The sequence below is a fragment of the Myotis daubentonii genome, chromosome 3 (genome assembly GCF_963259705.1).
Source record: "Myotis daubentonii chromosome 3, mMyoDau2.1, whole genome shotgun sequence".
NCBI lineage: Eukaryota > Metazoa > Chordata > Mammalia > Chiroptera > Vespertilionidae > Myotis > Myotis daubentonii.
In genome coordinates, this window is record NC_081842.1 from 199,516,290 (window position 1) to 199,540,298 (window position 24,009).

General features: G+C 42.3%; 1 protein-coding gene across 2 annotated transcripts in view; it reads right to left on the bottom strand.

Annotated features, from left to right (window-relative positions):
• The window catches only part of KHDRBS1 (KH RNA binding domain containing, signal transduction associated 1), a 43,613-nt gene that overhangs the window by 12,783 nt on the left and 6,821 nt on the right, over positions 1-24,009 (bottom strand). For both annotated transcript variants that reach the window (XR_009452047.1, XM_059690387.1), the window contains exons 2-8: positions 14,415-14,539; positions 13,293-13,409; positions 8,612-8,758; positions 3,342-3,475; positions 2,305-2,506; positions 1,726-1,793; positions 770-828 (exon numbers count right to left, since the gene is read on the bottom strand). Coding sequence is in view for 1 of the 2 variants with exons in the window: in XM_059690387.1 (XP_059546370.1) it covers positions 770-828; positions 1,726-1,793; positions 2,305-2,506; positions 3,342-3,475; positions 8,612-8,758; positions 13,293-13,409; positions 14,415-14,539 (852 nt within the window). In the remaining variant the exon portion in view is untranslated. The remainder of the gene's footprint in view (positions 1-769; positions 829-1,725; positions 1,794-2,304; positions 2,507-3,341; positions 3,476-8,611; positions 8,759-13,292; positions 13,410-14,414; positions 14,540-24,009) is intronic.

The following is a 24,009-nucleotide window of genomic DNA, read 5'->3' on the forward strand; positions in this document are numbered from 1 at the left end:
TGCAATCTCGGTTTCTTTCAGCTATTCTTTCCTCTACATTGGGATTCTGTTCTATGAGATACAAAATTGTTTTTAAAAGTGAGGTAGGGCAGAAGAGCAGAATTGGATATAATGAAATTCTTATTATCCATCAATGTGGTCTGGGTACCAGCAGCAAAGCCCCAGAACATACCCTAGGTCTAGCCATCTCCTGGCCTAAAGTAGGAAAAAAAACCAACATCAGCTTAAAAGTTTACTGCTCCAGCCCTGGCTGGTGTTGCAAAGAGCTTACTTAGAGCACTGGTATGTGCACCAAAGTGTCACAGGTTCCATTCCGGTCCAAGGGCATGGGACCTGGGTTGCGAGTCCCTCCCTACCCCTGGTCGGGGTGAGTGTGGGAGGCAGTCAATCGATGTATCGCTCATATTGATGTTTCTCTTTCTCTCCCTCCCTCTCACCATACCTCCCCTTCCATTATCTCTAAAAAGTAATAGAAAAAACATCCTCAGGTGAGGATTTAAAAAAAAAGTTTGCTGTCCCAACCAGGCAAACTAGTTTGCTGAGCCCTAGTTTAGGACATTTTCATAGCCTTCCAAGAGTAATAGTACCCCTATCTCTAACGCACACCACAAAATTTAAGTTAAGAGTAGGATTCCTATTTTTACATCTACCAACAACTTGGCCTTTAAAGGGTTCTCCTCAGGTGTGTGATTGTCTGATCCTTAATAATCCAGTATTCTCTCAGGCACTTACTTGCACATTCTGCCCCAACACAGAAATAAAGACATACCATATGCTTCATAAGAATCTTGAACCTCCCCATGTCCATAGTCATAATATTCTGAGTCCCTAAAAGCCAAAGACAGAATGTTAGAGAGCCATACAGCAACTATGTTTCAGTTTCACCTTTCTCCCAAATACTTCCATGTTTCAGTCATTTTACTGTGTGTATAATAAAGGAAAATGCTCACCCCCCCATCTTCAAACCATAAAACATTACCAACATATGTATAACTATGTACTCATAAGAAAATGGGTAACAACTGTAGCAAAGAAAAATGGATACCACACAATTTAAAGTGGAAAAGCACAATATAAAATTGACCACAGTGCTCACTGGAAGAGAATAAACAAACATGAGGACTATCTTGTCCCCCATGTAGAATTATAAGACATCTTTTCAATCAATCACAGATAAAATACATATACACAAAGCGCAGCCCTGCCCACTATGTCTCAGTTGCCAGTTTGATTCCCGGTCAGGGCACATCCTTGGGTTGCAGGCTTGATCCTGGGTAGGGAGTGTGCAGGAGGCAGGTGATTAATGTTTTGCCCTCACATGGATGTTTCTCTCTCTCAAATTCAATAAAAAATCTTAAAGAAAAAAAAAGTGCAGAAAAGAACCCAAGCTATTGCAGTGGAATTCTAGTTTCCTTTTAAACTTTTATACAATTTTACTGTGATTGTGATATTTTTTAAAAATAAATAATTTAAAGGCATTTCTCCTTTGTTTCCATGTAGTCACAGCTCAGGAATTTTTCTATTTTCAGATTCTACAATATAATTCAAGATTCATAATTATCCAAACTTACAGATGTCCAAAGCATAGTAGATACCCTCAAAAGGTAAGCCATACTGCTCCTTAGATTTGTGTTGCCTAAATCTCTGTCCCTTCCACTCCCCCCTAACCCCCGCCCTGCCATCCATCCCCAGGGTAAGAAACAGCACCGCTATTGCCTGACTTACCCTTGGCTCTGGCTGTAATAGCCTTCGTAGCCTTCATAACTCTGCTCTGCATATGTATCATCATATCCCTACAACAAATGAAATAACAAGTTAGAATCACAGAGAGTAGAGATGGTAATTACATCCTATGGGAGGATGGCAGGCTTCTACATTAACAGAACATGAACTTTCCCTCCCAAATGTTAACACCCATTGTGAAATAGTCAAGAGAGAAAGGGTTATTTTTAAAACATGAAACGAAACAACAAAATGAACAAAAAAGAAACAAAAACAAAAACCAAGTGTAAGCAGGAAATAAGGTACAAAGTTGAACTGGTAGTAGTGGGAGATCCCTTTAGTAAAATACTATACATCGAAGAACAGCTTATTTCCTGTTTAATCTACATACATATGGTAGCAAACCATGCTTAAAATGGAAAAATCTTCTCCTACATTAACATTCACTGAAAGAGAAAAGAGCAGATTCTGAATCTTACAGGCAATCCCTGCCACCTACATCAAGGACCAAGGCCCTGTCATTCAACTTCCTTTGGCAACCTTCTAGGTAGTGGGAAATGGCACATTGTTCAAACTTCTTACATAATCTTCATATGTTTCTGGTGCAGGGGGTGGAGGCAAAGGTATTCTCTGGATGCCTGCTGTCCGTGCCCTTGGTGTTGGAGCACCCCTCACAGTAGGTGGGGGTGGCACTCCTCGAGTCACAGTGGCACCTCTGGTGATGGCTCCTCTCACTGGCGTACCACGCACCAAAGCCCCACGAGGTGGTACAACACCACGGCCCCTATAAAAAGAAAGTTTCCCCCCTTTTAATTGAATTTATTGGGGTGACACTAGTTAACAAAATTATACAGGTTTTAGGTGCATGATTCCATAACACATCATCTAAGAAAGTTTATTTTAAATGGAGATTATTTTTTTAGTCACTTTCTTTTTTATAATTTATCTTTATTATTGAAAGAGGTTTTTTAATAAATAGGCTACTTACATGGTCAGATTTGTGTGCAAATTCTGGAACTAGCCAGATTTTATGATGCCTTAAAAAAACTATTATTAAAACCTAGAGGAAAGTATGGGTAGGTACAAACCCCACAATGGAAGATTCCCCAGGTCCCACAATAAACTGCTTTGGAGTGTTGGAACACTCCATAAAGATCAGTAACAAAAGGTAAAATGCTAAAGTCAGTGATCATTTAAAAATGCTATAACTGGCCCAACTGGCATGACTGAATAGTTGAGCGTCGACCTATGAAAACTAGGAGGTCGTGGTTCGATTCCCGGTCAGGGCACATGCCTGGGTTGCAGGCTCGACCCCCCAGTGGGGGCATTCAGGAGGCAACAGATCAATGATTCTCTCTCATCATTGATGTTTCTATCTCTCTCCGAAATCAATAAAAACATATTTAAAAAGTAAAAATGCTATGACTGTCCAAAATTAAAAGACCAAAAGTTTCAGAAGGACTGCTACACTTGACTATGGCCAAAATGCTCAAGAGCTAGAATTCCACTCAATGAAGGATATGACTTCTTCTATGCTGGAGATAAGAGCACCAAAAAGAGAGAGATGGTACTAGCGGTCAAATTTACATCCTATTTCTGGTTGTTTACATTATTTTTACCTGGGGACAGGTGGAGGAGGAGGGGCAGCACCCCGGCCTCTCACTGGCACCCCACGTCCTCGAGAGGGCTCTGGTACTCCATTCAAATAGGACAGCTCTAGAAACTGCTCCTGACAGATATCATCCATCATATCCTGCAAATGAAAGATAATAGGATTGTTGTGTAACATTTCCAACTTTTGCTGGGAAGCCTTCTAGCTCACATGAGCCTTGAATGCTAAGAACAAATTTGAAAGCCCAGATGAAATATCAGAGATCATTCATTCTCTGAAGTCAAACGGCACCCTGCCTGTTACCTCTCTGAGGAAAGTACCTTATCTTTATTAAAACACTAGAGCAGTGACGGCGAACCTTCTGAGCTCGGCGTGTCAGCATTTTGAAAAACCCTAACTTAACTCTGGTGCCGTGTCACATATAGAAATTTTTTTATATTTGCAACCATAGTAAAACAGACTTATATTTTTGATATTTATTTTATATATTTAAATGCCATTTAACAATTTAACAAAGAAAAATCAACCAAAAAAAATGAGTTTACATGTCGCCTCGGACACGTGCGTCAGAGATTCGCCATCACTGCACTAGAGGCCCGGTGCACAAAATTAGTGCATGGGGGATGGAGTGTGTGTGTGTGTAGGGGGGGGGGGGCGGCGGGGGGAGATGGGGTGTCCCTCAGCCCAGCCTGCGCCCTCCTGCAACCGGGACCTCTCAGGTAGGTTCCTAGGCCTGGCCAGTGATCAGGGCTGATCGGGCTTTCCTTCCTCTGTATGCAGGCAGCTAGTCCCACCCCTGCCACTGTCACTGCTTGCCATCTGTGCAGTGCTGTCCTCCCTCCCCGACCACTGGTAGCCTCTCTCTGTGGGCGACAGGCATGGGGTGCGATCGCTTGGCTGGCCTGGGTCTCCCTCTGCAGGGCGATCGCTGGCCGGCCCTGTATACCCGCCACAGCATTGCTGGCCAGTGGCCTGGGCCTCCCCTTTGTGAGGCGATGGCGGGGGGCCCCCTGACCAGTCGCAAAGCACCTGCCCTGGCTGGCCTGGTGCCAGTGCATGTCATAGCGTGGTCGTCTGGAAGGTGGTCTGGATGGTCATTCAGCTGTTGGGTCGTTTGGTCGATTTGCAGATTACGCTTTTATTATTATAGATCATAGCTCTTGTTGATGTGGTCCTTGCCTAACTCTCCAGATCATCACTTCCATCCTAAGTATAACCGCCTTTCAAGTCAGGCTGAACAACTTGTAGTTCAGATTCTGGCATACCCTTACATATCCATTCTTGCAAATAGTTTCCTCTTCCTAGAATAATAAAAGCCACTAACCATAAATTAAGCCGTATGTATTAAGCATTATATAATAAGCTTTATATAAACTTATCAGTTTAATCTTCAAAACAACCCTGAAGTAAGGAGACACAGAGCTACTAAGTGGCAGACTCCAGATGTGAATTCAGAATGTAGGCTTTGAATCATCTACACTAATAAAAGACAAAGATGCTAATTGACTGTAAACTTCACTATGCCCTAAGCCATGCCCACCAGCCAATCAGAGCGACTATATTCAAATTAACCCAACCAAGATGGCGGCCGACAGCCATGGAGCTGGAGCAAGCAGGAGGCTTGGTTGCCCGGGCGATGGAGGAAGCCAAGCTTCCTGCCAGCCCTGAGCCCGCTGTGGCCTCTGCTAAAGGCAACAAAGTTTCAATTACAGAAGCTAAATAAATCCCAGATACCTGCTTCCAGCCAGCCTCCACTGGGAGCTTGGGTGGCTGGGGGCTAAGGCCAGCCTGCAAACAGCCCACAGCCCCTCACCCAGGATGGCCAGGCACCCCAGTGGGGACCTCTACACTGAAGGGGCTGTGGCCAGCCTGCAAACGGCCATTAGCCCCTCACCCAGGCTGGCCAGGCACCCTAGGGGGGACCCCTACCCTGAAGGGGCTGTGGCCAGCCTGCAAACAGCCCTCAGCCCCTCACCCAGGATGGCCAGGCACCCCAGTGGGGACCTCCACACTGAAGGGGCTGTGGCCAGCCTGCAAACGGCCATCAGCCCCTCACCCAGGCTGGCCAGGCACTCCTATATAATAAAAGGGTAATATGCAAATTGACCCTAACAGCAGAACAACTGGGAATGACTGGTCACTATCACACACACTGACCACCAGGGGGCAGATGCTCAATGCAGGAGCAGCCCCCTAGTGGTCAGTGTGCTCCCACAGGGGGAGCTCTGCTCAGCCACAAGCCAGGCTGACAGCTGCCAGTACAGTAGTGGTGGTGGGAGCCTCTCCCACCTCCTCAGCAGTGCTAAGGATGTCCGACTGCAGCTTAGGCCTGCTCCCCGCTGGCAAGTGGACATCCCCCGAGGGCTCCCAGAGGGATGTCTGACTGCCAGCTTAGGCCCAATCCTGCCCCCCTCCCCCAGAGAGCAGGCCTAAGCCAGCAGGTGGTCATCCCCCGAGGGGTCCCAGACTGCGAGAGGGCACAGGCTGGGCTGAGGGACCCCCCCCCCCCGCTGAGTGCACAAATTTCTGTGCACCGGGCCTCTAGTCCTATACAATAAAAGGCTAATATGCAAATTGTCCCCTCAACTGGGAGTTTGACCAGGGGGTTGGGACGGCGGGCCAACCACCCATGGCCCCTCCCCCGGCCGGCCCCACCACCCCCTATCACCCCTCCACCCAGATAAGGTGCGGGCCTAAGCCAACAGGTGGTCATCCCCCAAGGGGTCCCAGACTGCGAGAGGGCACAGGCTGGGCTGAGGGACCGCCCCACCCCCCTTGCACAAAGTCATGCACCGGGCCTCTAGTTGAACTTAATAACCTTTTCTTGTCTACCTGAGGGACTTTAACCCACTCTTACAAGACAATCTAAAACATTACCTCTTTTGAAAAACTTTCTCTTGATGCCACCTCCCAGTCCCTCTTCTTTTTCCATGGCACCATGTTTATTTTCTCTACCAGAGCAGTTACCACATCATTTTAGAATTGCTGATCTGTCTTTCTCACTAGATTGTGAACTCCCAGGAGCCATTTTTGTAACTTCAGACCCAAGGCACCTACCAGTTACTTAACATTATGTTTGAGATGAATAAAGCTCAAAAAAACGAAATAGTAACTTGTTCAAGATGATGCAGATAAAACTCCCAGTCCAGTGTTCTTCCTACTATACTGGAAGTCTCTCTGATATAGTTAATGGCTCCAAGGGGAAAATATACAACTCTGGTAATGGATGCAAAAACAGGCTCATTCTTTTTCCTTCACAAGAGGGAAGAACTGAGTCAAGTGTCATCTGCAAATCTTTTCACATATTTCCTGATAAGAGCCATTCAGTCTTTTTTTTAAATAATTTTTTTATTGTCTAAAGTTTTACATATGTCTTTTTCCCCAACTGACCGCCCCCTCCGGAGTCATTCAGTCTTAATACTACATGCATTTTTTTATACAGTCCAGGTGGATAAAGTTTCAAGAATAGAAAATTCTAGTCACCACAAAGATGCCCCTCCATAGCTCTTTACCTCGTCCTCCTACGTTACACATTACTGCTGCTTAAGACTCACACTGGGGAATCAAGTGACCATTGACAGCCAATTTCTTTAGAGTCTCCCAAATGCCACATGAACACTGAGGAAACCCAGATCTCCCTGGCAGGAATCTTTGTTGAAGATCCACTTACATGGAAGTCTTGTAAGCCTATTCCTTTTGAGAAATATGCTGAGACCAATGATAAAGAGGAGATGGGCACTCCCCTGTAGTCACGTTCAGAAACTGGATTGGCTCAGGATGCTTCAATACAACACCTCAAAAAGAGTCAAAAGAATTCCCTTAAGGAAAAATTGACCAGCTCTGGGTTTTTCTCCAGGATATTTAAATTTGGCTGTTTCATGTTGAACATCCTAATGAAGACAAGGTAGTTGTAAGCAAAGCAGCTGCTGAGATACTTGAGACAGTGTTGGAATCCTTGACACTCAGCATTGTAGGTACACAATGCTTATAAATTTTTGCTCTACCAGTCCTCACATCCTCTGGACACCAATTTAGTTCTCTCTTAAAAATTTTTTTAAAAATTGATTTTAAGAGGAAGATAGAGATAGAAATGTCAATGATCGGCTGCTTCCTGCATGCCCCCCAGTGGGGATAGACCCTGCAACATAGTGTCTGCTTATTGTATGGATCTAAGAACATAGTTATCAAGGCTGTAGGCTCTTTTTAGGAGCCTACAAAAATATTTGTGACTAGAAAAATATGAAAACAAAATATGACTGGGAATCGAACCGTGACCTCCTGGTTCATAGGTCAATGCTCAACCACTACACCACACAGGCCAGGCCACATTTTGTTCTAGTTCCCTCATTTTACACAGTCAAGAAAACCAAGAACTGTAGTCACGCCCGTTAGTTTTAATGATGAAAATATGATGCTTACTCACTTCTAGTTCAATAGTACTGCAAATGCTTTCTAAGGTTCCAGATTCAACCTTGGTTATTAAATATTCAACAGTATGTTAATTCTAGTAACTATCGAGCCTTACTAAAAGGCAAAAATTGCACCATCTTCTATTTATTCAAAGAATTGACCCTCTAAGCAAGACAGGTAACCTGGTCTGTTCTAACTCTTCCTGGGCCTCAATTACATTCTCAAAGGAGCTGCACACCAATCTGTTTAATATCAACAGTCAAGCCTGTATTAATCAGGTCTCTTTCTAATCAAACTCTACTTGAGTAAACTCCTCCAGGAGAAAAAGCCCTGAACACACTCAGTTCAAATTTAATCCATTAAGATTGGATACTAGAAGCTTCTCGCTGTTATACTCTAGACCAGTGGTCGGCAAACTCATTAGTCAACAGAGCCAAATATCAACAGTACGACTACAATTTCTTTTGAGAGCCAAATTTTTTAAACTTAAAACTATATAGATAGGTACATTGTTATTAACTTAATTAGGGTACTCCTAAGGCTTAGGAAGAGCCACACTCAAGGGGCCAAAGAGCCGCATGTGGCTCACGAGCCGCAGTTTGCCGACCACGGCTCTAGACTCTGAAAAGTCTAAAACATAAATCCTTAAGTCACTTTCCTATAATCACCTAGTTCCACACTAGTACCAAAATACTTAGCTCAGTGAAGAAACTGTTAAATCTTTGTTAACCAGATGTTAGAATGCCAGACATGCTGTGGACCTAAGATACTAATATGCAGAGACCCTGGTTAAGAACCCCTGCCTTAGCAACAGCACAAAATCCAGTTCTCTCTTGCTCAAAAGATACAGGATATAGATTTCCTTACCGGTACTAGAAACTTCTTGACTTCCTCCATAGCATGTGCCATAAGAGCATAAGCCTCACATGGAGGTCCAAAGACTTCAATGAAGACATGCAGATCCATATTCAAATGGGCATATTTGGGGTCTCCACCTTTGCGCAGCTCTTCCTCCTGTGGAAAAACGAAAACAAAACATCACATCACAGACTAGGTATTTAATGACACCTTTAACTTCAAGGTCAAAGAAACAGCAAGAAATAACTATAACATCTAAGGAACACAGTAAAGCATAAGAAAAAAGTAAAACAAGCTCTGGAGAATAGTAATTTATACAACCTGCTAAATCTACAATTGGTCTTGCTGCCAAAAGTTAACTATTATTTTAAATCCCTGGTGGAGCTATTAGAAGGTATAAAAAAGACAAATTAATTCCAGTCTCCATTCAGATAACAGGTGTTTGCCAATCACTGATTCATTGCCAAACATTTATTTCTTTTTAACTTTTTCCTTAAATTGTTTTCTGCCCGACTCCCCTCTTAGAACTACAATTGCACAAATGTTAGATCGCACAATAATGTTCCAAAGGCAACTAAGACTCTGTTCATTTTCTTTCAGTCCTTTTTATCTTCTTACTTTGGCCTGAATAGTCCTGCCTTTAAGTTCTCTGATTTACAACCCTCTTCTTTTTCCTTTTTCAGTGTCTTACATTGTATTATGCTCATCCAGTGAAATTTGCATTTCAGCTATTACATTTTCATTTTCTATACATTCCATCTCTCTCCTAATTATTTTTTCTCTACATCTTTGAACAAATTTATTATATATGTATTTTAAAATATATTTTATTGATTTTTTACAGCGAGGAAGGGAGAGGGATAGAGAGTTAGAAACATCAATGAGAGAGAAACATCGATCAGCTCCCTCCTACACACCTCCTACTGGGGATGTGTCTGCAACCAAGGTACATGCCCTTGACTGGAATCGAACCTGGGACCTTTTAGTCCGCAGGCCAACGCTCTATCCACTGAGCCAAACCAGTTAGGGCCAAATTTATTATATTTATAATAACTATTTTAAAGTCTTGTCTGCAAATCCCAAAATCTCTTAGTATTTCCAGGTTTCTTTCTTTCTTGTTTTTTTTTTTTTGTTTTTGTTTTTTAAATATATTTTGATTTTTTTACAGAGAGGAAGGGAGAGAGATAGAGAGTTAGAAACATCGATGAGAAACATCGATTAGCCGCCTCCTGTACATCTCCTACTGGGGATGTGCCCACAACCCAGGTACATGCCCTTGACCGGAATCGAACCTGGGACCTTTCAGTCCACAGGCCGACGCTCTATCCACTGAGCCAAACCGGTTTCGGCTCTTTCTTGTTATTAAAAAATATATTTTATTGATTTCAGAGAAGAAAATAAGGAAGAGGGAGAGAGAGATAGAAACATCAATGTAAGAATCATTAATCAGCTGCCTCCTGCACGCCCCCTACTGGGGATCGAGCCCACAACCCAGGACCTTTCAGTCCGCAGGCTGACATTCTATCCACTGAGCCAAACTGGCTAGGGCTCAGACCTCTTTCTATCAACTGATTTTCTTCACTGGCTATGGGTCACATTCAATAATTTCTGTATGTTTAGTAATTTTTTTGACAAACAAACAAAAAAAGTGAAAAGAAAAAGCACAATAAAATAAAGTTTAATTAATTTATTTTTATTCTCATTCCTCACCCCTTCCCTTTGGCAACCATCAGCTTCTTCTCTAAATGAGTGTTTGTTTCGTTTATTCATTTATTTTGTGTTTTTAGAATCATATAAATGAGATCATACAACATTTGTCTTTCTATCTGACTTATTTCACTTAGGATAATACCCTCTGTTCATCCATGTTGTTCAAATGGCAAGATTTCATTCTTTTTTTTTTTTAATTGAGGAATAATATTCCAGCACGCACCCACTATCCATTCATCTACTGATGTACATCTAGGTTGCTTCCATATCTTGGCTATTATTAGTAACTAGGGGCCCGGTGCACGAAATTCGTGCACTGGGTGTGTGTGTCGGGGGGAGTGTCCCTCAGCCCAGCCTGCCCCCTCTCACATACTGGGAGCCCTCAGGCGTTGACCCCCATCACCCTCCAATCGCAGGATCGGCCCCTTGCCCAGGCCTGACGCCTCCGCCAGAGGTGTCAGGCTTGGACAGGGGACCCCCATCTCCCCCTGATCACTGGCTCTGGCCCCCGCCCAGGCCTGAGGCCTCTGGCCCAGGAATCATGCCTGGGCAGGGGACCCCCATCTCCCTCTGATCGCTTGCTCCACCCCCCGCCCAAGCCTGACGCCTCTGACCCAGGCTTCAGGCCTGGGCAAGGGGACCATCATATCCCCCCAATCCCCGGCTCCGCCCCCCACCCAGGCCTGATGCCTCGGCCAGAGGAGTTGACCCTCGTCACCCTCTGATCACCAATCACCGGATCGGCCCCTTGACCAGGCCTGAGGCCTCCGGCAGAAGTGTCAGGTCTGGGCAGGGGACCCCCAGCTCCCCGCGGTTGCAGGCTCCGCCCCTGCCCAGGCCTAATGCCTCTGGCCGAGGCGTCCGGCCCGGGCAGCGGGGACCCGCAGCTGCAGCGGCCCCGCGATCGTGGGCTTCGCTTTAGGCCCAGGCAAGGGACCCCTAGCTCCCGGGACTGCCAGCTTCGACAGTGCCCAGCTCCCATCGCTGGCTCCACCCCTACTTCCTGCTATCACTGGCCAGGGCGGCAAAGGCACCTGATTCTCTGATCATGGCTGGGGGGCAGGGCAAAGGCGGCCCCAGGGCCGCCTTTGCCCTGCCCCCCAGCTCTTAGCTCCCCCCTGGGTTTCTGATCACTGTCAGTGGCAGGGGGCTTCTTCCTGCTTTCCCTTTCGCCTCCCTGCATTGTGCCTACATATGCAAATTAGCCGCCATCTTGTTGGCAGTTAACTGCCAATCTTAGTTGGCAGTTAATTTGCATATAGCCCTGATTAGCCAATGAAAAGGGTATCATCGTACACCAATTACCATTTTTCTCTTTTATTAGATAGGATGCTACATTGAACATAGGACTGCATATATCTTTTCAAATTAGTGTTTTTGTTTTCTTTGGATAAATACCCAGAAGTGAAATTACAATATTGCATGGCAGTTCTATTTTTAATTTTTTGAGGAATCTCTACACTGTTTGCCAACCCTTGATTGACTCATTTATTCATTGCCAAGCATGTGCTTTTAAATCCCAGGTAGAGCTGGTAATCACCAGCCCTTCCTATGTGCTTACATGGCCTGGGGTGTTCTGGGGAGGAAAGAAATTAGAATAGAGAGAAGAAAATCTCGTGTAAATTTCATTAGCTAGAATATCATACTTCAGCCCTAACTGGATTCTTCTAATGAGAAATGAGAATGGACAAAAGAAGAGGGTCTGAGAGAACAATGTTCATCAATTAGGCTGCATAAAAGGAGGACTGAAAGAGTAAGTTTTTAGGCTGTAGCATGTATGTCTCATCTAAAACCTGACCCTAGAAGGCTAGGAATATTCTGTGTTGGTGGGAAGTTTTTTGGCACTTACAAAGAATACAACACGTATTGGGCTATGACACAAAAAATAAATAAGCGTTAGATTTTGTTGTCAGGATTACTCATGGCTCCTGTTGGAATACCTTCTTTTAGCAGGCCTCGAATTCGAGCTGGCTATAAAAAAAAACACCAGACAACTAATCCTCAGTGTTGCCTGCATGTATAACACTACTGCTCTCACTTTTCCATGCTACTGGAAAGAGAATGTGTTTTTAGTGTGGGTAAGTTTCCCTTCCAAATTTTCATAGACAAGCTTTCTAATGCCATAGTTGCCACGGCTGTTTCCATTAGTATGCAGTCAAAAGTCAGGAAAAAAACAATCACCTGGGCATACCTAGACTCTTTCAGGGTTACAAACTAACTTGATCTATATAATCTCTTATATCCAATACAAATTTAAAGGAGTCACAGTGTATACATATACAAGTGCTAGTTTCCATAAGGCATTCATACTGGACCCTGGGCTACAAGGCGGCATTAGGGCAAGCATGTCAAACTTGCAGCCCAATAATGAATATTTCTGCGGCCCAGACAATATAACAGTATGTAAGAACAATTTTAATAAAAATTTCATAACTTGATTTTTATAATATCCTGTTATATGTAATTTTTAATGAACTACAACATTCGCTAATGACTGATTACTATAATCGTGTTGCATTCATTTCGCTTACGTGCCTCACATGCAGGCTCACCATTTCTCTCCACTAATACTAGCAGCGAATATTTTAGCAGCCGATTGCCACGTCATTAGTCTTGAACTGAGTTGTTTGGTGTGTGCAACAGGAAATATTTCGCTTTCAGAGAACAAGAAAAATAGGTTTATTTGCGTTACGCTTATTAATTTGAGCAATTATTCTGTGTCTAATAAGTTACTATTCAAGAAAAAATATTAATTTTTATTAAAATGTTCTATTATTTTGTTAATGATTACTCATTTATTTCAGCTCTTTGTATTCAGCATGTCTCTATCGAAATAAACCTACATTTCTATGAAAATCAAAGCTTTTGTGTGTGTTTTTTGCAGCACACAAACTTACACCTTGTTTATTTGGCCCATGTTAGCCTGTGAGTTTGACATGCTTGCATTAGGGTGTCTTCTTGCTTCACTAAGTGAACTTACCTTGGCTTTGTCTCTCATTGAGCCTTTGCCCAACACAGAGATCTTTGCACCAGTCTCTTCTTGCAGTCTTTTGATAGTGTTCCCTTGTGGTCCAAGGATCTTCCCCACAAAATTGAACTGACAGAAAATAAAAAGAGATTTCTAAATATTCATACTCCTATGAAATATTTCCACATGTACTATCTCATTCGATCTCAACAACCCTATAAAACAGGTAGAGTTTCACTCCCATTTTACCTAAGGATATACTGAGGTTGTACTGATGAAGTGATTAGCCTAAGGTTATGAAAGTGGTAGTTCCTAGAGTTGATTTTGGGATTTCAGATGTAATATCACATTGCAACCCCTAGTACTTTAACATACGTAAACATTTTTAAGGAAGTCACCTCAGAACACACACATGGAATCTTTGTTTAGTACTTTTTTTTTTTTTTGGTAAACTAAATATAACTAATTGCATTCCTGAAAAAAGGAAAAAGGAGTAGGTGGAGAAAGCATTTTTAAATTTTTTAAAAATATATATTTTATTGATTTTTTACAGAGAGGAAGGGAGAGGGATAGAGTTAGAAACATCAACAAGACAGAAACATCGATCAGCTGCCTCCTGCACGCCCCCTACTGGGGATGTGCCTGCAACCAAGGTACATGCCCTTGTCAGGAATCGAACCTGGGACCCTTCAGTCCACAGGCTGATGCTCTATCCACTAAGCCAAACCGGTTAGGGTGAGAAAGCATTTTTTTAAAAGTAAAACTTTGAGTAAAAAATACAGTTAACCACCTCTTCAAGGATTTATGCTATAACTTCCTTCATTTTGATTTCATGTCAAGAAATCTTTTGACAGAATAATTCTTTAGGTTTCATTTTTTTTTCTTTGAACTTTGAGCCGGAACAAACATTTGAGAAACCCTTTTTAATAAGATGACTGCATTTCTTTCCTGGATATATCTATGCAATCAGTTATGGACTTACTTTTTCAATTGCCAGAAACAAGTACACAGTATGGAAGAGAAGATTCAAAGGCTTAAGTTTCTGATGCACCACAGTCTCTGGAAGTCGTTATTAGAGCTCATGACTCACTCCTACAAAGACAACTCAGAGAAATGAGGCACTTTTTGTCTTACCTTGGGATACTGCTTGACAGGTATCAGTACCCGCTCCTTCAGCTTCATGTTCTTATGAGAAAATAAATCCAAGTAATTCTCCTCATCGTCCTTTTTTGAAAGCCCTTTCTGAATCTTCTCAATTTCTGAATAAAAGAAACAGAATTTAACTGAGTTTTGCTCTGGTGAATAAAGATAAATTTCTAAGTCTGCATAAAGCAATAACATGGCGTACCATGTAATGACACCAAATAGTTCAGATGAATGTGCTATAACTAAAAGCCCCAAAGCTTAACTTGATCAGAAAACCCAAAGCCTGCTCCTAGTAAGAGCAGTCTGCTCTTTAAACCCCACCCGAATGTCTACATTAGAGATATTCAAATGTTTCTTAGAAGAGATTTAACAACATTAATGGGGAGAGATGAGGAAAAAAGGATAAATGAACTAAAAAAGCAAAAATAAAAATCTGAGAACCAAGATGGCGGCATAGGTTAACGCCGGAGTTTGCTGCTTTGAACAACTACTTCAAAAGTGAAACCAAAAAACGGAAGGGACATCACCCAGAGCCACAGGAACGCTGGCTGAGTGGAAGTCCTACAACTAGGAGGAAAGAGAAACGCATACGGACACTCAGAGGAGGCGCAGTGCTGAAGTCAAATTCTGAGGTGCGGAGTGCGCGGAGCGGGCTGGCGGCGGAGGGCGCGGTTGTTGTTTTCAATCGGGAGGGAGTCGCAGACTCTGAGCTCCAGATCCGGGCGAGTCTTTAGGGACCCAGACTCAGGCGGAAGAAGCAGGACTGTCTGGCTTCGGTCAGAGCGAGTGCAGCTTTCTCTCCGAGCTTTGCAGCGGGTGCTGGGACTCAGAGAGGCAGAGCCCCTTGGGACAGGACTGAGAGCCGCCATAACTGCTCTCTCCGGCCCACCCTGTTGATCCTGTGCGACCCGCCCCGCCCAAGCCCTGCACAGAGGCATTTGCCGGATAGCCTCAGGCAAAGGCTAGATTAGCACCTCCCTAGAGGACAGAAGTTCTCTCACAGCTGACACAGCTGATTCTCATAGCCACTTGGCCTGGAGGTCAAACCCTCCCTGGAATTAGCTACAGCAATCAAGATTTATCTATAAGACTGCGAACAAAGACCACTAGGGGGTGCACCAAGGAAGCATAACAGAATGCGGAGACAAAGAAACAGGACAAAATTGTCAATGGAAGAAATAGAGTTCAGAACCACACTTTTAAGGTCTCTCAAGAACTGTTTAGAAGCTGTCGATAAACTTAATGAGATCTACACGAAAACTAATAAGACCCTCGATCTTATATTGGGGAACCAACTAGAAATTAAGCACACACGGACTGAAATAACGAATATTATACAGACGCCCGACAGCAGACCAGAGGAGCGCAAGAATCAAGTCAATGATTTGAAATGCGAGGAAGCAAAAAACATCCAACGGGAAAAGCAAAATGAAAAAAGAATCCAAAAATGCGAGGATAGTGTAAGGAGCCTCTGGGACAGCTTCAAGCGTACCAACATCAGAATTATAGGGGTGCCAGAAGATGAGAGAGAGCAAGATATTGAAAACCTATTTGAAGAAATAATGACAGAAAACTTCCCCCACCTGGTGAAAGAAATGGACTTACAGGTCCAAGAAGCGCGGAGAACCCCAAACAAAAGGAATCCAAAGAGGACCACACCAAGACACATCATAATTAAAATGCCAAGAGCAAAAGATAAAGAGAGAATCTTAAAAACAGCAAGAGAAAGTAACTCAGTTACCTACAAGGGAATACCCATACGACTGTCAGCTGATTTCTCAACAGAAACTTTGCAGGCCAGAAGGGAGTGGCAAGAAATATTCAAAGTGATGAATACCAAGAACCTACAACCAAGATTACTTTATCCAGCAAAGCTATCATTCAGAATTGAAGGTCAGATAAAGAGCTTCACAGATAAGGAAAAGCTAAAGGAGTTCATCACCACCAAACCAGGATTATATGAAATGCTGAAAGGTATCCTTTAAGAAGAGGAAGAGGAAGAAAAAGGTAAAGATACAAATTAAGAACAACAAATATGCATCTATCAACAAGTGAATCTAAGAATCAAGTGAATAAATAATCTGATGAACAGAATGGACTGTTGATTATAATAGAATCAGGGACATAGAAAGGGAATGGACTGATTATTCTTGGGGGGGAAAGGGGTGTGGGAGATGTGGGAAGAGACTGGACAAAAATCGTGCACCTATGGATGAGGACAGTGGGTGGGGAGTGAGGGCGGAGGGTGGGGCGGGAACTGGGAGGAGGGGAGTTATGGGGGGGAAAAAAAAGAGGAACAAATGTAATAATCTGAACAATAAAGATTTAATTAAAAAAAAAAAAAAGAACTTTATGGCACAATTGGTAAATTATGTGAAAAAATATTTTATTACCTCACCACATACCAAAACTGTAAGAAAATATAAATAAAATATCTAATCGTGGGGTAAAAAAAATAAAAAAAAATAAAAAAAAATAAAAAAAATAAAAATCTGCATCAAGAAAAAGTACAAAGTCGTATCTTGATGAAAAAATAAAAATCAATAATTTAAATATATAATGGAGAGTCCTGTTAAAATTCCAGGGACAGTAGTACTATGGACAGTAGTAGTCCTTAAGAGTTTGAAAGACCTGGTTCTTACAGTTACTCACTAATTGTGTGAGCTTTGCAAGTTATTTAATTGCTCTGATTTTCAGTTTCCTCATGTATAAAATGGAGGTGATAGCTACTTCATGAGGCTGCTATAAAAACAGAATAACATATGTACACATGCTAATTAAAGCCCATTTCTTGAGAAGTATCGACATTAGCTAGCCCAAATTCAGTCAATGTCTTTTTTTAAAAATATATATTTTATTGATTTTTTTACAGAGAGGAAGGGGGAGGGATAGAGAGTTAGAAACATTGATCAGCTGCCTCCTGCATACACCCTACTGGGGATGTGCCCGCAACCAAGGTACATGCCCTTGACCGGAATCGAACCTGGGAGCCTTTAGTCCTCAGGCCGACGCTCTATCCACTGAGCCAAACCGATTAGGGCCAGTCAATGTCTTAAAGGAAAAATGCACCAATGTATTTTCAATTTGCAGGTTAGGACAGTTTCATCAGATAGAACCTTGGCATCCAAAATTATTTCCTATCATTAGGGAACTCCATCCATCCACCCCATCCTTTGCAAGCATTTGAGTGTTTCTTTCTTTTTTTTTTTTTAAATATATATATATATTTTATTGATTTTCTACAGAGAGGTAGGGAGAGGGATAGAGAGTCAGAAACATCGATGAGAAACATCGATAAGCTGCCTCCTGCACATCCCCCACCGGGGATGTGCCCGCAGCTAAAGTACATGCCCTTGACCGGAATCGAACCTGGGACCCTCAAGTCCACAGGCTGACGCTCTCTCCACTGAGCCAAACCGGTTAGGGCTTGAGTGTTTCTTTAAAAAAAGGCAGATGAAAGGAGAGAAACAGGTATAATCATTAACCTATATGCGAGACTTACTAAAGGCCAGGCACCTATCCTATAAAGCAGAGGAGGGGAATGTCCGGCCCACGAAATCATTTGGTCTGGCCCTGCCAAGGCATTAGGGGTGAGTTATTAAATGTTTGACCAAATATAGCAAGCTAATTTTTAAGTTGATAATTTTATATGGCCCACAAATGATGTTCTAAATATCCAAGTGGCCCTCGGCAGAAAAATGGTTCCCCACTCCTGCTATAAAGTATAGGAGATACAACAGAACAAGTCAAATATAGTCCCCAACTTCACTATGTTTATATATTGGAGTTCTCAGTTAATGACATTAGCAATGAAGTATAGTTAAGTGCTATGATAGGAATACTAATAGAGATGGGGGTAGTGTGTGTAGGTAATGAACAGCAATTAAAAGGTTCTATGGTGTACTGAGAACAGTAACAAATTTATATTTCCCCCTGGCAAGTGTGGCTCGGTTGGTTGAGCGTCCTCCCATGCACTGAAAGATCACTGGTTTGATTTCTGGTCAGGGCACATGTGAGAAGCAAACAATACTTCTCCCCCCAAAATACATTAATTATATTCCCTAAAATCAGTGTGACATTCTAAATAACACAAAATGTTCTCCTTATATAATATTTCCACAGTTTCTATCTTCTGTAATTTTAAGCAAGGGGTCTCAAACTTTAGTATGCATCAGAATCACCTGGAGGGCTTGCTTATTAAACTAGACTGCTGGGCCAGAACCCCAATCTGGGATTTGTGTTAGGAATCTGCATTTCTAACAAGTTACCAGGTAGGTTGATATTGCTGGTCTAGGGACCACACTTTGAAAACCTGGTTTGGCATAAAAATATACTACTTCAGCCCTGACCGGTTTGGCTCAGTGGATAGAGCGTCAGTCTGTGTACTGAAGGGTCCCAGGTTGGATTCCAGTCAAGGGCATGTACCTGGGTTGCGGGCACATACCCAGTAGGAGGTGTGCAGGAGGCAGGCGATCAATGTTTCTAACTCTCTATCCCTCTCCCTTCCTCTCTGTAAAAAATCAATATAATATATTTTTTAAAAATATATACTACTTCAAAGACATTCTGCAAATCTAAAATTTTGACAGTTTTAAAAAGTGTTTGGACTAAGTCCAATTGTGAAGTACACAGATGAAGAAGGAAATTTACTTTGACCCTCACAGACTTCCTAAGAGTTCAGAATTTCAAACAGAAAGCTTCCTGTTTACTAAAAAGCCTAATGTCAGATGTTATAGTATACAGTGAGCTAAATGACCTACTTATATCCTAGAGCACATACTCCCTTTCTGACAATTAAAACTGCTAATCATATTCTAAGTATCCTTAACTAAACATTTACTCCTATGAGAGGAACTGTAAATGACAGTGCCTATTTTCACTGCTTGGAATAGAAAAAAAATCTGACCTTATAATCAACAGACTAAATGCTTCATTCAACATCCTATTTGTTTGCTATTTTACTGGTGGTAACCTCCACCCCTTCCCACCAACTGCTAATATTAACTTTTTGTAGTCACTAGTTTTGAGTCTACCATCATCTCTGAATACATCTTTTCTTGAGTTTTTAGGCTGGAAAACTCGGTACTCAATCCTCAAAAGTTCTAAAGGGCCCTAGCTGGTTTGGCTCAGTGGATAGAGCATCAGCCTTCAGACTTAAGGGTCCCAGGTTCGATTCCAATCAAGGGCACATGCCTGGGTTATGGGCCCGATCCCCAATGTGGGCCTGATCTCCAATGGGGGGGGGTTGTGTGTGCAGGAGACAGCCGATCAATGATTCTCTCTCATCATTGATGTTTCCATCTCTCTATTCTTCCTCTCTAAAATCAATAAAAATATATTTTTAAAAAGTTCTAAAGGAATAAATGCCATACTTCATTTTATCTATGTACCTCAGTGTTTCTTAATTGCTACCATCTAGAGCAGCCGTGGGCAAACTACGGCCCGCAGGCCTGATCCGGCCCGTTTGAAATGAATAAAACTAAAAAGACCGTACCCTTTTATGTAATGATGTTTACTTTGAATTTATATTAGTTCACACAAACACTCCATCCATGCTTTTGTTCCGGCCCTCCAGTCCAGTTTAAGAACCCATTGTGGCCCTCGAGTCAAAAAGTTTGCCCACCCCTGATCTAGGGCCTTCAGCTATACTTTATAACACTTTCCAGAAACTTTACTTGGTTAGGGCAGGAAGACTCAAAAGTCAATTAATCTATTGTACGCCTTATAGGAAGCAGGGCTACAAAAACTGGACCCAGTAGAAAGGTTTGTTTATATGCAATGTAATGCAGCCTATGAATTTAAAGCTTTCCTACAACATAGATCCTTCTGCTAGATTTTGAACTATTCAGATCTCAGAGAATCCCTTTGTCCAATTTATCTCAAAAATTTTAATATGAAAGCATTTTTTTGAAAATTCAGAGAACAATGACTTAAATAAAAGAGAACTGAAAAGATAAAAGAGCCTGGCTGGTGTGGTTCAGTGGTTGAGCGTCAACCTATGCACCAAGAGGTCGCTGTTTCGATTCCCTGTCAGGGCACATGCCCGGGTTGCAGGTTTGATCCTCAGCAGGGGGGTGTGCAGGAGGCAGCCAATCAATTGATGCTGATTTTTCTCTATCATCGATGTTTCTATTTCCTTTCTCTTCCCCTCTCTCTAATATCAATAAAAAGAAAGACATTTTTTAATATATTTTATTGATTTTTTTACAGAGAGGAAGGGAGAGAGATAGAGAGTTAGAAACATCGATGAGAGAGAAACATTGATCAGCTGCTTCCTGCACACCCACCACTGGGGATGTACCAGCAACCAAGGTACATGCCCTTGACCGGAATCGAACCTGGGACCCTTCAGTCTGCAGGCCGACGCTCTATCCACTGAGCCAAACCGGTTAGGGCAAGAAAGACTTTTTTTTTTTTTTTAAAGGATAAAATAATCAGGGGAGGGTAGTCTAGAAAGCAAAACATTAAGGGGCAACTTGAGTCTTCAATTAGAGTCATCTTCCATGTATGGAAGCGGAAGAACTGAACATGTATTCAATGTCTACACTGTATCAAACACTGAACAATATTACCTCACTTACCCTAAAAATTAACTCAGTGAAGTAGCTGGTACAATCCGCATTTTACAACTGAGGAAACGGAAACTCAGAGAAGTTAAATTGATAAATCAGTCCAGCCAGTGTAGCTCAGTGGTTGAGCGTCAACCCATAAACCGGAGGTCATGGTTTGATTCCCGATCAGGGAACATGCCCGGGGTTTCAGGTTTGATCCCCAGGAGGGAGCCTGCAGGAGGCAACCATAGATGATTCTCTCTCATCATTGATGTTTCTCTCTCTCTCTCTATCCTGTACCTTTCCTCTCTCTCTGAAATCAATAAAAACATATTTTCTTTAAAAAATGATAAAACATAGGCTATTAAAGTACCAAAGATTAAAACCAAGGCTTTCTCTAACTTCAAACCTCATACTTTTAAAAAATATATATATTTTTTATTTTTTTACAGAGAGGAAGGGAGAGGGATAGAGAGTTAGAAATATCGATGAGAGAGAAACATCGATCAGCTGCCTTCTGCACACCTCCTACTGGGGATGTGCCCGCAACCAAGGTACATGCCCTTGACTGGAATCGAACCGGGGACCCTTCAGTCCGCAGGCCGATGCTCTATCCAATGAGCCAAACCGGTCAGGGCCAAAGCTCATACTTTTATTATTGCCTCTCAATGGCATGTGTGTGTTGGGGGTAGGTTTTTTTAAACAAGAAAAGGCTTATTTTGTAAAATTTTGGGAAGTACAGTTTTTAACCTCAGACACTGTTATGCAGCTAAAGGCAATAAAAGGGCTCTGTGGGTGCCTCTGATGTTCAGTTACCTGATCTTTTTTTCCTTTTTCAATTCTGTTTTTTCTCTCCTTAGTTTCACTTCTCTTGGAGAGCTAGGAACAGGATGTAATGGGGGAAAACTCAAGTAGCTTCCTAAAAATGACTTATCCTCGGGCAGAAGTACTTTCTAGACAAACTTTTTGAAACTAAGTCCTTTAAATGATCTTTGCCTGAGCCTCTAGAGACCTTGGATGTCCCATGAGCCAAAGAAAGAAAAGCTAAGGTGTAAACAACACAGAGAGGTGACCCATTTGTTTCCAAGCCAGACACTTTCAATAATCATATCTTATTCAATGTGTTCTATGTGTCAGGAATTTTGTATTGTTTCATCTTGTCTTTATAACTAGGATTATCTGCATTTAACAATCAGAGAAACCTGGGCTCAGAAAAGTTATGTAACTTGCCAGAGATCACAAAACTAATTAGTGAAAGAGCAGGTACTTAACCCCATGTCACTCCTTACATTAGTCAGATCAAATTCAACTAATCTTGTGTGGCATTTCTTTTACTCTTTTACTATAATTTAATCTTTCAACTTTTTGGTAGCTCCTGCAGATGAGAACAATTTTTAAAATGTATGTCTCAAAGGAAAGAACATGAGTTTTTAAGCTGGATAGAACTGGGTTTGATTCCCCTCTCTGCTACAAGCTTGGTGTCACCTTCAGCAAGTCATTAAACCTGTTAGTCTTCCCTTCTTACTTTATTTTATTTTTTAAAATATATTTTATTGGTTTTTTTTTTTACAGAGAGAAAGGAAGAGGGTAGAGTCAGAAACATCGACGAGAGAGAGAGAAACATCAATCAGCTGCCTCCTGCACACCCCTACTAGGGATGTGCCCGCAACCAAGGTACATGCCCGTGACTGGAATCGAACCTGGGACCTTTCAGTCTGCAGCTCTATCCACTGAGCCAAACCGGTTAAGGCACTTCTGACTTTTTTTTTTTAAAAAAAATATTTCTCTTATTGATTTCAGAGAGGAAGGGAGAGGGAGAGAAAGAAAGATCAATAGTGAGAGAGAATCATTGATTGGCTGCCTCCAGCACTCCCCCCACTGGGATCAAGCCTGCAACCCGGGCATGTGCTCTTGGCCGGAATGGAACCTGGGACCCTTCAGTCCACAGGCCGACTCTATCCACGGAACCAAATTGGCTAGGGCTTCCCTTCTTACTTTTAAAGAAATTTATGGCATATTGCCCATGGTCTCCCAAATCTCTTTCTCGGGGCACAATTTAGAGTTTAGGGCCTTATTTCTTAAAAATACTTCTGAGATAATTATAGCTTTATATGCAGTTGTAAAATATAACTGATCTCTGTATGCTTCACCCAGTTTTCTCTATACTTTGCATATCTACAATACAATCTCATAACCAGAAAATTAACATTATCTGTTGACTTTATTAAAATTTCACCAGTTTTACATGCACTTATATGGGTGTGTCCTTAGTTCTATGCAGTTTAATCAGATTCATGTAACCACCACCACAAAGTACAGAGCAGTTTCATCATCAGGATTATTCTCCACTAGAGGTCCAGTGCACAAAATTTGTGCACGGGGGTGGTGGTGGTGGTGTGTGTGTGTGTGTCCCCTCAGCCTGGCCTGCACCCTCTCACAGTCTGGGAGCCCTTGGGGGATGTCCGACTGCCAGCTTAGGCCCGCTCCCCACCACCACCACTGTGCTCGCCAGCCATGAGCCCAGCTCAGGGCTCTGGCTGAGCAGCACTCCCCTGTGGAAGTGCACTGACCACCAGGGGGCAGCACCTGCACTGAGTGTCTGCTCCCTGGTGGTCAGTACGCTTCATAGTGACCAGCAGCCATTTATTTATTTATTTATTTATTTATTTTTCTTTATTGATTAAGGTATTACATATGATCTTATTAGCCTCTTATTATATAGGATGCTATACACTTTTACAGCCACAGTCCCTTCCCTCTATTTCTCCCTCACCATTAGCAACCACTAATCTGTTCTCCATCTCTTATTATTTTGTCTTTTCAAGACTGTAAAATTAACCCTGGCCAGGTAGCTCAGTTGGTTAGACAGTCATCCTGATAAGCCAAGGTTACACGTACCATCCCATCAGGTCACATTCAAGAATCAACCAATAAATGCATAAAAAAGTGGAACAAAATTGATATTTCTTTCTCCTTTTCCCTCTCTCTTAAGAAACAAACAAGTAGAATGTTAAATTGGTGGAATTACACAG